Source organism: Stegostoma tigrinum, chromosome 9, assembly GCF_030684315.1.
Source record: "Stegostoma tigrinum isolate sSteTig4 chromosome 9, sSteTig4.hap1, whole genome shotgun sequence".
Classification (NCBI taxonomy): Eukaryota; Metazoa; Chordata; class Chondrichthyes; order Orectolobiformes; family Stegostomatidae; genus Stegostoma; species Stegostoma tigrinum.
This window is the reverse complement of record NC_081362.1, coordinates 2,235,359-2,254,189: the sequence shown is the minus strand read 5'-3', so window position 1 is coordinate 2,254,189 and position 18,831 is coordinate 2,235,359. Positions and strand designations below refer to the sequence as shown.

The 18,831-nt window shown below is 47.1% G+C and overlaps 1 protein-coding gene across 3 annotated transcripts in view; it reads right to left on the bottom strand.

The window, feature by feature from the left end:
- Nucleotides 1-478: 478 nt before the first annotated feature.
- The window catches only part of slc1a4 (solute carrier family 1 member 4), a 39,009-nt gene continuing 20,656 nt past the window's right edge, over nucleotides 479-18,831 (bottom strand). For all 3 annotated transcript variants that reach the window (XM_059648307.1, XM_059648309.1, XM_059648308.1), the window contains exons 5-8: nucleotides 16,292-16,525; nucleotides 12,218-12,412; nucleotides 5,839-5,973; nucleotides 479-2,594 (exon numbers count right to left, since the gene is read on the bottom strand). In XM_059648307.1, coding sequence (XP_059504290.1) covers nucleotides 2,360-2,594; nucleotides 5,839-5,973; nucleotides 12,218-12,412; nucleotides 16,292-16,525 — 799 coding nt within the window. In that variant the 3' untranslated portion in view covers nucleotides 479-2,359. The remainder of the gene's footprint in view (nucleotides 2,595-5,838; nucleotides 5,974-12,217; nucleotides 12,413-16,291; nucleotides 16,526-18,831) is intronic.

Genomic DNA, 18,831 nt, shown 5'->3' with positions numbered 1-18,831 from the left:
CCAGGCAGATGGGATCAGCCAGAGGGAGAAGAGACCCAGTGATCAATCAGGTCAGTAAATCTACAGGAGCAGATTCACCAGGGACAGGTGAGAATTCATATCATATGAAGGAGGAAGACGAAAGTAGCATTGTCCATCTGCAAGTGTGTTATCTCTACTGCAGTGGCTTTACCCTATTATATTGTGCTGCTTTGGTTGGTCTGGGTTGTATTGTACTGTGCCACATCGGGTTTTATTGTGTTGGGTTGGGTTTGGTTTCGTTTGTATCAGAGATAATGGGAACTGCAGATGCTGGAGATTCCAAGCTAATAAAATGTGAGGCTGGACGAACACAGCAGGCCAAGCAGCATCTCAGGAGCACAAAAGCTGACGTTTCAGGCCTAGACCCTTCATCAGAGAGGGTGATGAAGGGTCTAGGCCCGAAACGTCAGCTTTTGTGCTCCTGAGATGCTGCTTGGCCTACTGTGTTCGTCCAGCCTCACATTTTATTAGTTTGGTTTCGTTTGTGTTGGTTATGTTAGGTCACATTAGGTTGGGTTGGTTTGGCATGGCTTGGGTCTGGTTGGGCAGGGTCAAGTCGGGTTGTGTTGGATTGGGTTGTGCTAGGCTGTGTTGGGTTGTGTTGGTATCGGATGGGTTGTATTGGATTGGGTTGGGTTGTCTTGTGTTGGGCTGGGTTGGGTTGTATTGGCATGTATTGGATTGGGTTGGGTTGAGTTATGGAATGGGATGAGGCCTTGTAGGATTTGAAGAGTAGGATCAGAATTAACATTATACTTCAGCTGAAACAACTGATTAAATATATTTATCAACATGTACAGTAAAGCTCAACACTTTTTAAAACAAAAAGAGCATCAGTTCAAAAGAAACTGTAATCGATTCATTTCAACTAAACATTTCCTCATCATATCACAATCACTTCAGACTGCAAATAAAGTTTTGAAATTAAGGAAAATTTTGCTCACTGTTATCCAATGACATTGAGTTACACAGAATACAACTACTTCATTGGATAAAGTGTTGTTAAGGTTCCTCGGGAAAACTGCTTTCCTGTTTAATTTCTTAAAGAATTTAGCTCTGCAGATTCTGCAATTTGCTTTGATATGAAGTGAGTGTGGAGGTTAGTATACATGTGTATGGTGAAACAAAGTTCTACCTGGGCTCGTCATGAATCGTTCCTGAATCCCACATTTGGAACGGACTACCTCTTAGCAAGTTGGTCTTTGAGAATGGCTGCAGTGAGCTGTTGAGACTAACAGTGAGATACATCCCTGTGTCACTGGGCATGTACCCGGGCTAACTGCAATTGTTTATGTGTAGAGTGCTAAACCATTAATATGTCTTGCAAGGCAGTAGTAGGTAGCTAGGGTCAAACAGAGGAAGGGAACATTAAGGCAGAAGGTCAAGCAGGTTAAAGCAACACCTCAAGCCCCACCAGAAATGAACTTCTAGAAACAGAGAAAACTCACAGTGCAGAAGGAGGCTATTTGGCCTATCATTCTAAAGAAATAAAGTTAACCAAACTAACCCATCTTTCCAGGTCTTGGTCCATAGCCTTGCTGTGACATTTTAAGTGCATATCAAAAAGTGAGCTTTTTTATTTTACAGAGGTGAGAGTTTCTGCCTCTGCCTTTACAAGCAGTAAGTTCCAGATCCTCCAGTATCCTTTGGGTGAAAGGGTCAACTCTGCTTGCATCTGGGATAAATGGTAGAACCAGCTCAAGCACTGTCTCTGTACAGACCCCCCAAGAGGGCTATGTAATAGAGACCATGAACATCGAACTATCTACAAACTTTTTACAGCACCAACACACTTTAACACATTCATTGCGAGATTTACAGAATACTGTAAACCTCAATGTAATACTGTCCCAGTGGGAAAACTTAATGATTGACAAAAGAACAGGTGAAGCCTTCTGTCTCATCTACAGCAGGAGGAAAGACATAAAAACATCATAATTTCATTTTCTATGAATATTTAAATAGGAGAAAGTAATAAGACAGTTAAGAAGAAATATCAAATGTAACTGAAGTTCTTAAACATTAAAAGGTTGTTGGAAGGTCACATATAACTGAGATCCCCAGTAGTTCCCTCTGTTCCCATGACGTCTGAATCTAATATTCATGGAATGTTGGTTAGGGATGTTTTCTGCTGATTAATGTCGGATTTCTACATCAAATGATTGTGAAATAATCAGTTTGGAGATGACGAAGGAACTGACACCAACATTCACATTAAATAATCAAAAATCAACCATTAACACAGAAGATTACTCTCCCCATGTGAAGGTAGCTTTCAGATGAAAAAGGGATTTCTGAAACTGGGAGAAGTTGTTTTGTTTTGAGTGTTTTGATGCCTTCAGAGTATAGACTCCTTTGGTTCTGGATCGATGGTGTTTCTGGGAGTTGACAGCTGTTTTGCGTAAGTGACCAGGGGAGAGGTTTCCTCCTCTGAATTCGGGTTAGCGACCGCTTCAACTTTCACACCTGTCAGTTCTGCTTTCACTGGCTCCAGTTCAGACAAACAGGTATAGTGAAGAATCCCTGCCCCCAGAGCATCGCCCTCGACATTGACCACAGTGCAGCTCCGGTCCCTGTTCACAATCACAGCCATCGGTCAGTACACACTGTCAGCGGTTCTGCTTATCTGCACCACCCCATGCCCTGCACACCCCCATCCCCCGCCCCACGACACTCCTCATGGTGGGGGGGGGGGGCAGGAATCAGCTCTCCAATACCTCCCAAAGCAGCTCCATGGGGACCCAGCTGGGTAAGGGTTTCCCAAGCCCCTGTTTCCTTGCAGAAACCACCAGCACTGAGCTCAAAGACAGCATTCCCCAAACCCTACCCACGGTAAACATTCTGGCTCGGGGTGGAGAGGGGGCACTGAGTAGCTCTTGGAAAGAGGGAAGCCAAACATTTCTCAAGAGCATGAGGAGGCCATTCAGCCCCCTCCATCATCCAATAAGATCCTGGCTTTTGATGACAATGCAAGCTCCTGCAGTGTCCCTACTACCACCCTGAATGAAATTATCTAACACAGTACAAACTGGGGCCTACCCAAGACTTCCACCTATTGTCTAGGTCAGCTCAACATCAATGTGTATTATTCAGGGACCAATCAGAAGTGAAGACACTATTGCATTGACCAAAGTCAAGCTGCCAATATTCTCTAAGAATTTTGATGATTGTCCCTGATTTCATGGAGCTTGCTGAGGTGTCAGTAGATGGAATGACCCATCACTCAGCTGGCTCTCTTAGACATTGCTCAAAGCTGCATGTAGCTCCTTTTCCTGAATGTTCATTTCCTGGTCATTGTTGTGGTTATAACAAGTTCAGCCAGCTAGACCTCATAAAATATGAGTTCCCCGATTGGGGCTGTCATTGTGGTCCAATCAGGGAGCCCTACCTGACATAAAACGGTGAACATGTCAGGGATAAAAACTGAAAAAACTGCAGATGCTGGAGAAGAATTCTGAGGAACAGTCACTGGACCCAAAATGTTAACTCTGCTTTCTCTCCGCAGATGCTGCCAGACCTGCTGAGCTTTTCCAGCAATTTCTGTTTATGCTTGTGAATGTCAGGGATATTGGGTCCCTGAATGCCTGACTCAGTGAGAGGCAATGGTCCTGGCAAAGGCCATGCATTTGTAAATAAAGGGTGACTGGCGATGGGAAGCCGGCCTCTGAAGAGTTGTCTCAGACAGAAAACTGCCTTTATCCATAGCTTCTTAAACCTCTCCCACATCCTATATCACCTCTCATTAACAACAGTCCACTATCCCCAGATTCTAAATGAACAATTGATCTAATGGTAATTGTCATTTGTGTAAGAGAATTGGAATGGTCCAGCAGCCTTTCTATATCAGAGTCTCCTTATTTCAATCCTGAAAGGCCTCGCTTGAATGTTCAGGCTCTGATTTAGTCTTGAATTTCCCAATGAATGAAAACCTCTTTCCTACACTTTCTTCCCCTTTTTGTATCTTGAAAGCCCGATGAAACCACCCCTTAACTGTTTACATAGTACAGAATACAATGCTGGTGTGACCTCCCTCTGTTTAACTCATGTAGCCCCAGGGGTAAGCCTACATTAAATTCCCTTCCAGGGGCTAAATCCTTCCAGAGGTGTGGTCTCTGAAGCGTTTCACAGTCTCTCTTGGTCAGGTCTGATGATGGATCACTGTTGCTATGACACCAATATTCCTATCCTTGTTAGTTTGTTTCTTGGAAACATCTAATCAGGAGTATCCCCATTCCCAGTTAAAACTCGAGATGGTAGTGATGTCATGATCAGTTAGGAACTGAGAACCCAGGCTAACACTCTGGGGACAGGGATTTGAACCGCATCAGGGCAGGTGGTGAAATTTGAGTTCAATTTAAAATTTGGAATAAAAAGCTATCCCAATGATGACCATGTAACAACTGTCATAAAAGCCCATCAGGCTCACCAATATCTTTTAGGGAAGGAAATCTGCTGCCCATATCTGGTCTGGCCTACATGTGACTTCAGACACACAGCAATGACACACTTAACTCCCTCCGAAATGGCCCTTGCAAGTCATTCGGTTCAAAAGTGATTAGTGACGAGCAACAAATCCCATCTTGGGATAATGAACGTACAACCCATATAAGAAACAGAACTTGCTATTCCTAAATGTAGGGCCTCCCCCTCGCTCCCTATTTATTTCAGAACCCTCTCCCCATCCCCCTTTCCTGATGAAGGGTCTAGGCCCAAGACGTCAGCTTTTGTGCTGCTTGGTCTGCTGTGTTCATCCAGCTCCACACTTTGTTACCTTGGATTCTCCAGCATCTGCCCTTCCCATTATCTCTTTGCTATTCCCAAAGTTCAGCTCCTATTATTTGACCAATGCAGTGTCAGCAGGAGGCAATACACATTCTGTAAAAGGATGGCTCCAATGAAACTCAACGTTGCCCTGTATCAACTTCCTTCTTCCAAAGGGAACAACATCATCTTGTATTTACATAGCACCTTTAATGTAACAAAATGTTTCATAAATGTTTTTAAAACAACATTTGAAAATGTACCAGAAAGAAATATTCACGTTGGAGAAAGTTTTATGGAATGTCTTAAAAATAAAACATATGGTGCAGTTTTCTAGGGCATGTGGCATTGCCCATCCCGAACTGCCCTTGAGCAGGTGATGGTGAGCTGCCACACCTCAGGGGCACAGCCAGGCAAACGGGTTTAGGGAAGGAATTCCCAAACTTTGGGCTCAGGGCAGCTGAAGGCCCAAACACTAACAGTGGAGCGATGGGAATTAGAAAGGTACACAACGCCAGAATTAAGAGGGTGCTGAAACTCAGGGGTTGGGGTGGAGTGGAGGGGGCAGTGGGCCAGTCAAAGATAGTTACAGAGTTGGGGAGACTGTGAAGGAATGTGAAAACATAGAAGAATTTTGAAGTTACTATTTTTCTTGATTGGGAACAAGTGGAGTTTAGCAAGTGCAGGGGTGACAGGGGAAGGGGGCTACTGTGAGTTAAGACCCCAGGTTTCAGAGTTACAGCCCACTATCTGAACGTCTGCTGAGAGATCCTGGCTGGGAATTTGTTTAATGGGATTAACGAGAGGCCCAGTCATTAAACTTACTGCTCACTCAGCAGACAATAACACATTTATCCAAATAACTTTCGAGTTTGGAAAGTTTAATTTCAGATCAATCATGTCAGCATTTTCAGAATATTAGTCCATCCATATTTTCCCATCGTTTCCAGGGCCAGGTGTGAATAAAGGAAAAGCACAAATCCCAAACACAGGGAAATAAAGAATTGAACGTTTAAATATTATTTAAATGACTATAATGAGATCTTCTGTACTTACACAATCCAGTCAACGGCTAATATGAGCGAAAGGTCATTGGTGGGCAGTCCAATAGCTTCCAGGATGATTGCGATAGTCAGCACAGCTCCAGCTGGGATTCCAGCAGCTCCAACACTCGAAGCTGTGGCAGTGACTCTGTGGTTACAATGAGCAGCGTTTCAACAAGAACTGAGCTCTCTCGCTTATCATCTCACTGCACTGAGTTTACAGTGCACAGACAGGCCATACTGACCATCTACCTCGTGATGTTGTTTCTGCTCTACTTCTACCCCATCCTTCTCACATTTTTTCCTCATGTTTGTCCTCTTTCCCGCACACCGGAAGACAGAGGGCCAGGGTTAGGCCATTCAGCCCATCGAGGCAGCTCCACAATTCAATGGTGGTGACTTGGTGACCCTCAACTCCACTTTCCTGCCTTTTCTCCATAACCCTCGGCTCCCCTTACAGATTACAAATCTATCTCAACCTTGAATATACTGAATAGCGCAGCCTCGACAGCCCTCTGCAGTAAAGAATTCCACAGATTCACTCCCCTCCGAGAGAAGAAATTCCTCCTCATCTCTGTCTTCAATGTGTGATCCCTGACTAATTGCTCTGCGATGATGTAGGTTTTGATCTAAATGTGAACAAATGTTACTTTGAGGTAACAATATTACTTTTGCTTTGGGACCACTGCTGTTTGTCATTTTGATAAATGACTTGGACGCAGGCATTGGTGGATGGGTGAGTAAGTTTGCAGATGACACTAAAGTCGGTGGAGTGGTGGACAGTGTGGAAGAATATTGCAGGTTGCAGGGAGACTTGGATAAACTGCAGAATTGGGCCGAAAGGGTGGCAAATGGAGTTTAATACAGATAAATGTGAGGTGATACACTTTGGGAAGAATAATAGGAAGGCAGAATACCAGGTCAATGGAAAGACTCTTGGTAGCGTGAATGTGCAGAGAGATCTTGGTGTCCATGTACATAGATCCCTGAAAGTTGCCACCCAGGTTGATAGTGCTGTTAAGAAGGCTTACGGTGTGTTAGGCTTTATTGGTAGAGGGATTGAGTTCAGGAGCCGTGATGTCATGCTGCAACTGTACAAAACACTAATGCGGCCTCATTTGGAATATTGCGTGCATTTCTGGTCGCCCCATTACAGGAAGGATGTGGAAGCATTGGAAAAGGTGCAGAGCAGATTTACCAGGATGTTGCCTGGTCTAGAGCGAAGGCCTAATGAAGAAAGGCTGAGGGACTTGGGTCAGTTCTCATTGGAGAGAAGGAGGCTAAGAAGGGATTTGATAGAGACATACAAGATGATCAGAGGATTAGATAGGGTGGACAGTGAGAGTCTTTTTCCAAGTATGATGACTTCAGCTTGTACAAGGGGGCGTAGCTACAAATTGAGGGGTGATAGATTTAATACAGATGTCAGAGGCAGGTTCTTTACTCAGACAGTGGTAAGGGTGTGGAACGCCCTGCCTGCCAATGTAATTAACTCAGCCACATTAGGGGCATTTAACCAGTCCTTGGATAAGCATATGGATGATGATGGGATAGTGTAGGGGGAGAGGCTTAGATTAGGTCACAGCCCGGCACAACATCGAGCACTGAAGGGCCTGTTCTGCACTGTATTGCTCTATGTTCTATCTTCTAGGAACAGTTAATGCCCGAGTTCTGAAGATGTTGTATTGAAACGTTGACTCTGCTTCTCTCTCCACAGATGCTGCCAGACCTGCTAAGCTTCTCCAGCAATTTCTGTGTTTGGTTCAGAATGCGTGAGGTGTTTTAATTAGGGGAGGGGTGGCAGGGGTGGAGAGGTGTAGGGAGGGAATTCCAGAACTTCAGGCAGTTGAAGCACAGCTGCCAAAGGCGCTGAGATTGGGTGTCCAAGAGATGTGTGGCTGGAGGTGATTACAGAGTAAGGGAAGCATGAGGCCACAGAAGAATTTTTAAATTCTCAGCCAAAGGATGTCCGTGAGCACAGGGCCGATAAAAGAGATGCAGTGCATGTGAGGAGACGGGCTTTCGACAGGGTTTGAGATCAGCTGAAGATTTTGGAGGGTGGTAGGAGGGAGATCCACTAGGAATGGATTGGAGTAGTTAATGGAGGATGCAACAGTATAATAAGCTGCAGTGGACCAATGAGTGACGTTGCTGGTGATTTGAATACCAGGCGAGAACTTGGGATCCAGTGTGGCACCAAGGCTGTGAATAGTCTGGCTGAGCCTCAGGCTGTTCCTTCATTCTTGTTTGGGATGTGGGCATCACTGGCAAGGCTGGTATTTGTTGTTCATCTCTAGTTGCCTTGTATCGAGTGGCTCTCGAGGTTATTTCAGGGGGAAATTATGTTGGCAGGGCGAGGGACGCATTTGGTGCAGGGACCAGAGACAATGGCTTCAGTCTTCCCAATACTTAATTTAAGGAACTCCTTGTTTGTCCGAAATGGAGAAGCAGTTGGATAACCTAAACACAGCCAACGGGTAGGGGTACGTGAGTGTATGTGTGGGAAGCTAACCCTGGACCCGTGGGTGGAATTGCTGATGGGCAACATGTTGATGAAAAACAGGCAGGAGTAAAGAGCAATCCTCGAGGGATACCGGGTGGAGCAGGAAGAGATTCCCTGGTTCTGATGAGCTGGGTAAGAGCCGGCCACAGTCAGGTGGACACCAGCAGAGAGGGGTTGGAGGATGACATTGTGGTCATTTCTGTCACAAGCTACAGGGCAGATTGAGAAGGATGAGGAGGAATGGTTTAACTAACAAAGTTTACAAGTAATAGCAGATTCATTGATCCAAATGTCCTCAGCCTCTCGGATGATACAAAGATTAATGGATCGAGAAATGGACTGAGTATGTGAATTCACTGCAAACACAGCTGGCAGGTAAAAACCATTGGTCAGCACCTTCTGTCAAAATCAGAAAAAATTTGTGTTTAAAGAGGAAAACTGCTGGAAAGACGGAAAGTAAGGACCTTTTTGTTGCCTGGGAACTGTCGAAAAGAGGCTGGTCTGATTCACCTTTCATGTTCAGGTGAGCAATTTGCTGAGTTAGCATCAGCTTCAGTTTTGAATAATGAGGAGACTCAAAGAAAAGATGACAATTTATTTGTGGAGATGGGAACTGAGTAAATACTGGATCAGCTTTCAGACATACGAGGTGCAGTTATTTCACATTCCTCTCTCTGATTTCATGCTGCAATAGGTTTGAGGCTCTTCCCTGTTCCTGACCCAAGCTGCTTGTCCCACTGTCCCTCTCAATAACTGTCCGCTTCCAGCTTTGTAACATTACCATGTTGGTTCCTCTGTAACTGGAACCATACTGCGAGCCTGGAATATCTTCAGACCTGACAATTCAAACATTCTCCTACTCATTGTCTCTCTCTCTCTCTCTCTCTCTCTCTGTACCTGCTCAGCACAAATGCCATAGATCACATCCAGCACAACCTGGCTTACTTAGAAACTGTCTGGATTCTCTTGGAGAAATCTAGAAGCAGGAAAGCCACAATAGCAAAAGGTAAGAGTCTGATGTGAGACCAACACAAAATGAGGTTTCCTTTTAGCAAAGTTGTTTCAGAAACATTATATCCTCTCAACTGTCTGAAATCCCCTACTGCCGGGAAACATCCTACGGACCACTGGGTAGTACCCCTCTCTAAGATATTGTTGAACAATAATTCTACATCTTCAAATCTTGGGACCAAAACTCTCTGTCCTGTCCAGGCAGCTCAGGATCGTCAAGGTGGGCATGCCAGTGAGGGAGAGCCACTTGTTTGTTTAATGTTAAATCTCAGGGTGAGAGCCATGTCCTGATATAACCATAAACATCACTGTGAGTGAAGGTTAATTTCCCTGATTCTTCCTGTAGTGTTCTCCTTGTCTCCCTCCTCCCGAGGCAGTGTCTCAAACACCAGAAAACATTCTCTTCGCTACTTTCCAACAATCATCCATGACTGAGTCAGAACGGCCAAACAGGCAGCCCAGAAAATGAAATCCTCAGATCTGTCTCTTTCCAAATCCACACACTGAATCGTTACAAAATTATTAGAGTGCAGAATGAGGCTATTCAGCCCATCTTGCCTGCACTGGCTCTTTCACCTATTGCTAATCACCTATTTTTCCCCCCTACCCCTACAGACACAAATCACCAGTTAAATCCCTCTTGAGCAGTTCATTTGAACCTGCCTCCAGCACATTTCCAGGCAGCACATTCCAGACCCTAACTACTCACTGGGTGAAAAAGTTTTACCTGATATCTGCATTGCTCTATTTGCATATCACTTTCAATCTGTGACCCTCTCGTTCTTTTCTCTTTTAAAGACTTCTCCCTCTCTACTCTATTTAGCCCACTCGTAGTGTTTAAAATCTTCATCAAGTCTCCTCTCAGCTTTCTTCTGTCTGAGGAGAATTGTCCTAAACTTTTCAATCTATCCTCATCACTGAAGCTTCTCATCCCCGGAACCATTCTTGGGAATTATTTCCACACAATCTCTCTCACTCTCTCCAATGCATTCACATCCTTCCTATAATGTGAGGCCTGCAACAGTACACAATGATCTGCTCGAGTTCAGGAACACATGCACCTGAGCTCCAAAAACAACAAGAAAAGCAGATCAGAAATAAAAGGAGAAAGAGCTGGAGGAACTCAGCAGGTCTGGCAGCATCTGTGGAGAGAGAAACAGCGTTAATGCCTCGAGTCCAGTGACCCTTCCACAGACTAATGCAGAATCTGAAATTCCAGCTGGTTTGAAGAAGTCAGACTGGTCTCGAAACATTAACTCTGTTTTCTCTCTCCACAGGCTGTGGCAGATCTGCTGAATTTCTCCAGGACTTCCTGTTTTTGTACAATAAGAATGACTTGCATTCATATATCACTTTTAACCCAAAGGTAAATGGTCCAAGGTACCTCAGAGCAGACATTATCAAACAAAACTTAGTTTTGAGGACGTTGCAATCAGAGAGTTGGTTTTGAGGAGTGTCTTAAATGCAATGGAGAGATGGTGAGGCAGAAAGGGTTGGGATGGGAAATCGAGAGGTCGGGGCCCAGGCAACTGAAGGCCTGGCCACTGATGATGGGGCAATGGGAATCGCGAGGTGCTCAACAGGTCCAACCCAGAGGGGTGAAGGATTAGAGAGGGTTATGGAGGTTAAGGTTGTGGAGGGGAATGAAAAGATGTTGGAACATTTAAAATCAAGGCATTGCACCAAACAGGAAGCCAACAGAGATCAGCAGCAACAGGAAAACAGTCCTTGGTTCACCATAAGATACAGGCAGCAAAGCTCACGATGAATTTGGAGCAGGTCTGTTATGGACATTATCAGAGAAAAAGAAAGGCTCCTTTCAAAGCAAGGGCCTGTGTTCCTTGTTGGAAGTTCATTTTTTCTAAGGCCAGGGGTTTCAGCAACCTATGGGCTGAATGGCCTCCTCATGGACTGTAACATTCTGTGATTCTGGGTCTGCAGCATAAAGCTAGTATGGGTTTGAACTGAAGTAACCATTCAGGGGCGACAACAGCCTGGTGGGTATTATCACCAAACCATTAACCCAGATACCCAGGCAATGTCCTAGGGGAGCCAGGTTCGAATCCCACCACGGCAGATGTGGAATTTGAATTTAATAAAAATCTGGAATTAAGAGTCTAATGATGACCATGAGTCCAATGTCAATTGTCAGGAGAAACAAAACCCATCTGATTCACTAATGTCGTTCAGGGAAGAAAAATGTCATCCTTACCTGGTCTGGCCTACAAGTGACTCCAGACCCAGCACAATTTGGTTGACTCTTTGGGATGGGCAATAAATGCTAGGCTGGCCAGCAACACCCTCATGAATGAATTTTTAAAAATATTCACATGTGGCCAGGTTGGGCTGTATCCTTATGAGTTTGGATGAAAGAGAGATGATCTTATGGAAAGATTTAAGGAAGAGACTTGATGAAGAATGTTGGCACATTGGAACACATTTTAAGAGTAACAGGTCCCCGTTTTATGTCAGAGATGTGGAGGTTTCCTTCTCTCAGAGGGTCACTAATCTGTGGAATTCTCTTCCCCAGACACAACTATGAAGGCTGGGTCAACAACTTCAGTCAAAGCTGGGTTAGCGAGGTCTTTGGTAGGTAAGGAGGTTCAAGGGTAATGGGGGTGGGGTGAAAGGGAAGGGGAGCTCAGGCTATAACTAGATCAGCCTCAATCGTACTGAGTGACAGAGCAGGGCCCAAGCAGCGTCCTACACCTAATGCCTGTTTACTTGGAGTGGGACCTGGGGAACTCCACATTATTTTAACTGAGGCTGTTCCTCTCGGGATGAACTAAAGAGAATGTGGTGAGGCTAATGAACACAGCAGATAGAGAGGGATTTTCATAAGTTAACAAAAAGGGTAAAATAAGAACTTGGTCCTTACATAATGGTGAAGATCTGTCCTGCATCCAAGGTAATACCATTTAAATTCGCAATGAAGACAGCAGCAATACTCTGAAATAAAGCTGCTCCATCCATGTTGACCGTAGCTCCAATGGGAAGCACGAACCGGGAGATCCTCTTATCAATTCCGTTGTTTTCTTCCACACACTTGATCATTGATGGCAGAGTTGCGGAACTGCAATGTACCATTGGGAGAGGGAGTCAAACATACACCTTCTGAGTCTGGACACTGAATTTGGCAGGACATGACAACCACATGGTTTTGCAACTCCCACTTTGTAACAACAACCTGCATTTATAGAGCGCCTTCAAACCGTAAAAGATCAAAGTCACAGGTGCGATTATCCAATAAAGATTTCACTCCAAGTCACATTTTACGGAACAACTTGGTCAAAGACCTTTGCAGGGAGTCTTACTGGAGAAGAGAAAGAGAACGAAAGAGCGAGAGAGAGAATGAGAGACAGAGAGAAAACGAGGAAGAGGCCTCTCTTCTGTTTTATACCTCCATAGGCGGAGGGAGTGCACAGTGGTGATGGACAGCCTAATTATACAAACCGGAATGGTCCTTAACTCTGATCAGTCAGCGCTGAAATCATCCTGGCTCCAATTTACAAACAAAACCAGCTGAGGGCCATTAACACATCACAGTCCTTAATAAATCCAGTGGGCGATTCAGGAGGAAGCTCTTCCATTCCCCATCCTCTGGAGAACGGGGAGATTGTCGAAGTGGCTCCCAGAGGGAGTGGTCACAGTGTATAGTGCAGATACATTTAACATGAAGGTGGATACATACACAAGGGAGAGAGGAAGATTGGATTACGTTGCTATGGTTATAATGTAGGGTAGGAGGAGGATCATGTGGATCATAGATACGGCCAAAGACCAGTTGTACAAATGTCCTGTTTCTGTAACATGGTCTTTCTTTTCTGCAGTCCTGTTTTATAGGTCGGTCCATGTACTCTTAGTGGATTGGCAGACACTCTGAACTGCCACTGCCTTAGGCAGGGTAGGAGCTGACTTGGAGACTCTGTCTCTGTTGCTATCTGCCATTGATATTGGCAATCAGGATTGATAGGCTGGCATCACCCTGTTTGGCCAAATTACCCACCATGGCCAACAATAGCTGCAGCTGGACTCAAACAGGGAGCTCTGTCCCAGAGCTTGCAATAACTGATTTGATTGCCGTCCATTCATTTTGCCAGAGATGGTGAGCAGGAGCTGGGATCCCTGCCAGGGAGCTCTGGAAACTGGGCAGAACAGAAATATTTCACTGAAAGCACAACTCTGCCAACATTGGCACCAAACCTAAATGGCAAGGAGGAGCCCTGGCAGGGTCAGCTGGAAAGATTCAAAGCCAAGCAGTCGCCTGGTTTCAGTCCCTTCATCCTGGGGACAGCAGAGTGATGCACTGGCCATTCACAGGGTAATTAAGAGTCAGTCTTGTTGGTGTGGTTCCATCCAAACCAGGCTGACAGGATTACTACCTTAAAAGGGGGTTGAATTTTAACAACAGTTGGACCCTTTCACAGCCAAAGTTAAAATTCTGGATTTGCTTATTTTCCAGATATACCTTTAATTGAAATCAAATTCTCGAAACTGCATTGGTGGCGTTTGAACTCATGATGCAGTTATCCAGCTTTGGGATCACTAACACAGTAACATAGCCAATCCACTGTACTGTTCCCATGGGCTTGTTCGCTCCACCCCTCGCTCCCAGATTTTCCCATCTCCCTTTCCTAAATCCTCCTCACCCCCTCACTCACTGATCCAATTAAACCCCTCTTTCTGTCCCCCCCAACACTCTTTACCCTGAGCACTAACCCCCTCCCCATGACCCACACCATGGAGATTAACAAGTCACATTATACAGGAGCAGGTAGGTGGGACGAATTTAGTTTGGGACTGTGGTCAGCATGGACTGGTTGGGCTGAAGGGTCTGTTTCCATGCTGTATGACTCTATGACTTTTCTCCTTCTTTATTGCTCACACCAACAACATTGAACAAGACACTTCTATTGCTGGATCTTCCCTGATATCCTTTGCAATTTTAACCTTTTACCCCAAATCCCAATGGCTAAGCAAATATTTCAGAATCTTTAGATAACGGCTAAGCAAATGCTTCCTTAGCAGAGTATCCATTAAGATGTCAGTTCTATCACTTGCCTGACTAATGGCAGCAACAATCTGGTAAATATTAACTGATGCCCCTTCACATTTGCTAAAAACAACTCTACAAAGCAACTCCATCGCTCACAAAACCTTTCACTGTTACCTTACAATGCGCTGACTGTGCTAACAGGTGACAGAGATTCCTACTTAACACAACATAGTAAACAGGACAAAAAAAAACACTAAAGAACCACAGACGCTGGAAATCAAAAACAAAACCAGCAGATCTGGCAGCACGCGTGGAGAGAGAAACAGAGTTACCGTTTCAAGTCCATTCACCCTTCTGAGCTGGAGAGGAAGGGTCACCAGACTCGAAACATTAACTCTGCTCTCTCTCTCCAGTGATGCAGCTGGCCATGAAAAACAGCAGCCTGAGCGCAGCTCACCTGAAGAATCCACTTTCAGCCCACTTGCGACATTTCCCCCATTAGGCAGTATTGTGCAAGTTCACTATTTATAAAATTCCAAAAACAGTGAAGTCTAGTTATTCCTAAAATTAAAATCTCTTCACCTCTGAAACATGACACTTCTGTGCTTCTGTCTGTCATTCTTCATCACAATAGCAGCATTCAAGAAGCAAGTGGATGAGTACATGAATAGGAAGGGAATACAGGGGTACAGGTCCTATAAGTGAAGGCAGATTTAGCATGGAAGGGCAAAAGGTATTGGTGCAGGCTTGGAGGATCATGCAGCCTGTTCCTGTGCTGTTCGTTCTTTGTTCTTTGTGCTTCTTTGAAACCTGCATTCATATTATCATTGTCTCTACAGCCACCACTATCCTGGATGGGGGCAGCCCCAACAACACTCAAGCAGCTTGACACCATCCAGGACAAAGCAGCCGCTTGATTGGCACCACATCCACAAGCATTCACTCCCTCCACCACCGATGCTCAGCAGCAGCAGTGTGTACCATCTACAAGATGCACTGCAGAAATTCACCAAAGATCCTCAGACAGTACCTTCCAAACCCACGACCACTTCAGTCTAGAAGGATAAGGGCAGCAGATACATGGGAACACCACCCCCTCCAACTTCCTCTCCGAGCCACCCACCATCCTGACTTGGAAATATATCGCCGTTCCTTTAGTGTTGCTAGGTTAAAATCCTGGAATTTCCTCCCTAAGGTCAACCTACAGCATATCTACTGCAAGGGTTTAAGAAGGCAGCTCCCACCCACCCCCATTCTCAAAGGTAACATAGGATGGGCAATAAATGTTGGTTGAGCCAGAGACACCCACGTCCCAAATAGAAACCATAAAATGATTCTCACATTGTCTCCTGGTCAACCTTCCCTTCCCAATATTCCAAGCCCTCTCGCCAACTAGCCAATCCCAAATTCTACAGCCTTCTCCTGGGCAAAAATATCACAACTTTAACCTTCTTCACTGACCTGCATGAGATCTCTGTTCTCCAGAGCTTTGACTGACTCTTTCACCAAACGATTCTAGGTCCCATGCCACCCAATCCAAGCAACCACCCCCACAGACTTTCCTTTTGATTCAGCCCTAATTTTCTCTTTGGTGGGTTGTTCATCAGTGAGCCCCTGATCTCTGCAGATCTCCCAATAATCATGTTGTTTTGATGTCTAATTGCCAGCCTGCAAAAGCCTCTTAAAAATCGATTCTGTGGAGCAGACAGCTGATCGATTCCCTTAATGACGTGGCCATCCCTGGGAGGAGAGATTGAGTGGAACGCGAGTGAACGCTCTGCAATATAAAGCAAGGAGAGTTCCTTGTTAAGGTCCCAGCTCTTTGACCAAGCTGGTGGCTAGACTTCTGTTTGGGAACTGCTGCCACTTGGTGACCTCAGTAAGCATAAGGAGGAAATATAAGCGTGCCCCCACCCCCGGAGTGACACCGACGAGGAAACAGTGACTAACACAGACCTGGAACACGTTCCAAATGCTGTAGTTAATGGAGTGACAATGCCCAACAGAAACTTGTACGGATTTCTGCGAGTGAGCAGCAAAAAGATCAACGGCAAGATGATCCCTCCATGAATGAAATGGCCCAGTATTGAAGCTAGGACGTATTTCCCCAAACCAGTTACCAGCAACACCACATCCTCCATCTCCACGATTCTGCTGGCAACCAGGAATAGGATTCCAATAGGAGCATACCTGTTTAAAACAAGATAGCAGCCAGTGTTAGGGAGGCACTCCAGACAATACAACACATGCAGTGACAACAGTGACAGTACCCCAGAACGGGCCTGGGGAGAGGGGGGTTGTGGTGGTGGGTCTTGTTGGCGCGAGGGAGACAGAGAGGGTGAGGGAGATGGTTTGGGGGTGCAGTGAGGGGTGAGGGTGAGGGAGATGGTTTGGGGGTGCAGTGAGGGGTGAGGGTGAGGGAGTTGGTTTGGGGGTGCAGTGAGGCGTGAGGGTGAGGGAGATGGTTTGGGCGTGCAGTGAGGGGTGAGGGTGAGGGAGATGGTTTGGGGGTGCAGTGAGGGGTGAGGGTGAGGGAGTTGGTTTGGGGGTGCAGTGAGGCGTGAGGGTGAGGGAGATGGTTTGGGGGTGCAGTGAGGGGTGAGGGTGAGGGAGATGGTTTGGGGGTGCAGTGAGGGGTGAGGGTGAGGGAGTTGGTTTGGGGGTGCAGTGAGGCGTGAGGGTGAGGGAGATGGTTTGGGCGTGCAGTGAGGGGTGAGGGTGAGGGAGATGGTTTGGGGGTGCAGTGAGGGGTGAGGGTGAGGGAGATGGTTTGGGGGTGCAGTGAGGGGTGAGGGTGAGGGAGATGGTTTGTGCGTGCAGTGAGGGGTGAGGGTGAGGGAGATGTTTTGGGGTGCAGTGAGGGGCGAGGGTGAGGGAGTTGGTTTGGGGGTGCAGTGAGGGGTGAGGGTGAGGGAGTTGGTTTGGGGGTGCAGTGAGGCGTGAGGGTGAGGGAGTTGGTTTGGGGGTGCAGTGAGGGTGAGGGAGTTGGTTTGGGGGTGCAGTGAGGGGGTCAGGGGGTGAGGGGTGGTAGGGTTGGGGTGAGAGGGGGATAAGGAAGGTGAGGGTGATTGGTTTTGGGGTGAGGGTGAGGGAGGTGGTTTGGGGTTGCAGTGACGGGTGAGAGTGAGGGAGATGGTTTGGGGGTGCAGTGAGGGTGAGGGAGATGGTTTGGGGACACGGTTCGGGGTGAAGGTGAGGGAGATGGTTTGGGGGTGCAGTGAGGGATGAGGGTGAGGGAGATGGTTTGGGGGTGCAGTGAGGGGTGAGGGAGTTGGTTTGGGGGTGCAGTGAGGGGTGAGGGTAAGGGAGATGGTTTGGGGGTGCAGTGAGGGGTGAGGGTGAGGGAGATGGTTTGGAGTTGCAGTGAGGGGTGAGGGTGAGGGAGATGGTTTGGGGGTGCAGTGAGGGGTGAGGGTGAGGGAGATGGTTTGGGGGTGCAGTGAGGGGTGAGGGTGAGGGAGTTGTTTGGGGCTGCAGTGAGGGTGAGGGAGTTGGTTTGGGGGTGCAGTGAGGAGGTCAGGGGGTGAGGGGTGGTAGGGTTGGGGTGAGAGGGGGATAAGGAAGGTGAGGGTGATGGGTTTTGGGGTGAGGGTGAGGGAGGTGGTTTGGGGTTGCAGTGACGGGTGAGGGTGAGGGAGATGGTTTGGGGGTGCAGTAAGGGTGAGGGAGATGGTTTGGGGACACGGTTCGGGGTGAAGGTGAGGGAGATGGTTTGGGGGTGCAGTGAGGGATGAGGGTGAGGGGAGGGGTGAGGGAGTTGGTTTGGGGGTGCAGTGAGGGGTGAGGGTAAGGGAGATGGTTTGGGGGTGCAGTGAGGGGTGAGGGTGAGGGAGATGGTTTGGGGGTGCAGTGAGGGGTGAGGGTGAGGGAGATGGTTTGGGGGTGCAGTGAGGGGTGAGGGTGAGGGAGATGGTTTGGGGGTGCAGTGAGGGGTGAGGGTGAGGGAGTTGGTTTGGGGCTGCAGTGAGGGTGAGGGAGTTGGTTTGGGGGTGCAGTGAGGGGGTCAGGGGGTGAGGTGTGGTAGGGTTGGGGTGAGAGGGGGATAAGGAAGGTGAGGGTGATGGGTTTTGGGGTGAGGGTGAGGGAGGTGGTTTGGGGTTGCAGTGACGGGTGAGGGTGAGGGAGATGGTTTGGGGGTGCAGTGAGGGTGAGGGAGATGGTTTGGGGACACGGTTCGGGGTGGGGGTGAGGGTGAGGGAGATGGTTTGGGGGTGCAGTGAGGGATGAGGGTGAGGGAGATGGTTTGGGGGTGCAGTGAGGGGTGAGGGAGTTGGTTTGGGGGTGCAGTGAGGGGTGAGGGTGAGGGAGATGGTTTGGGGGTGCAGTGAGGGGTGAGGGTGAGGGAGATGGTTTGGGGGTGCAGTGAGGGGTGAGGGTGAGGGAGATGGTTTGGGGGTGCAGTGAGGGGTGAGGGTGAGGGAGATGGTTTGGGGGTGCAGTGAGGGGTGAGGTGAGGGAAATTGTTTGGGTCTGCAGTGAGAGGTGAGGGTGAGGGA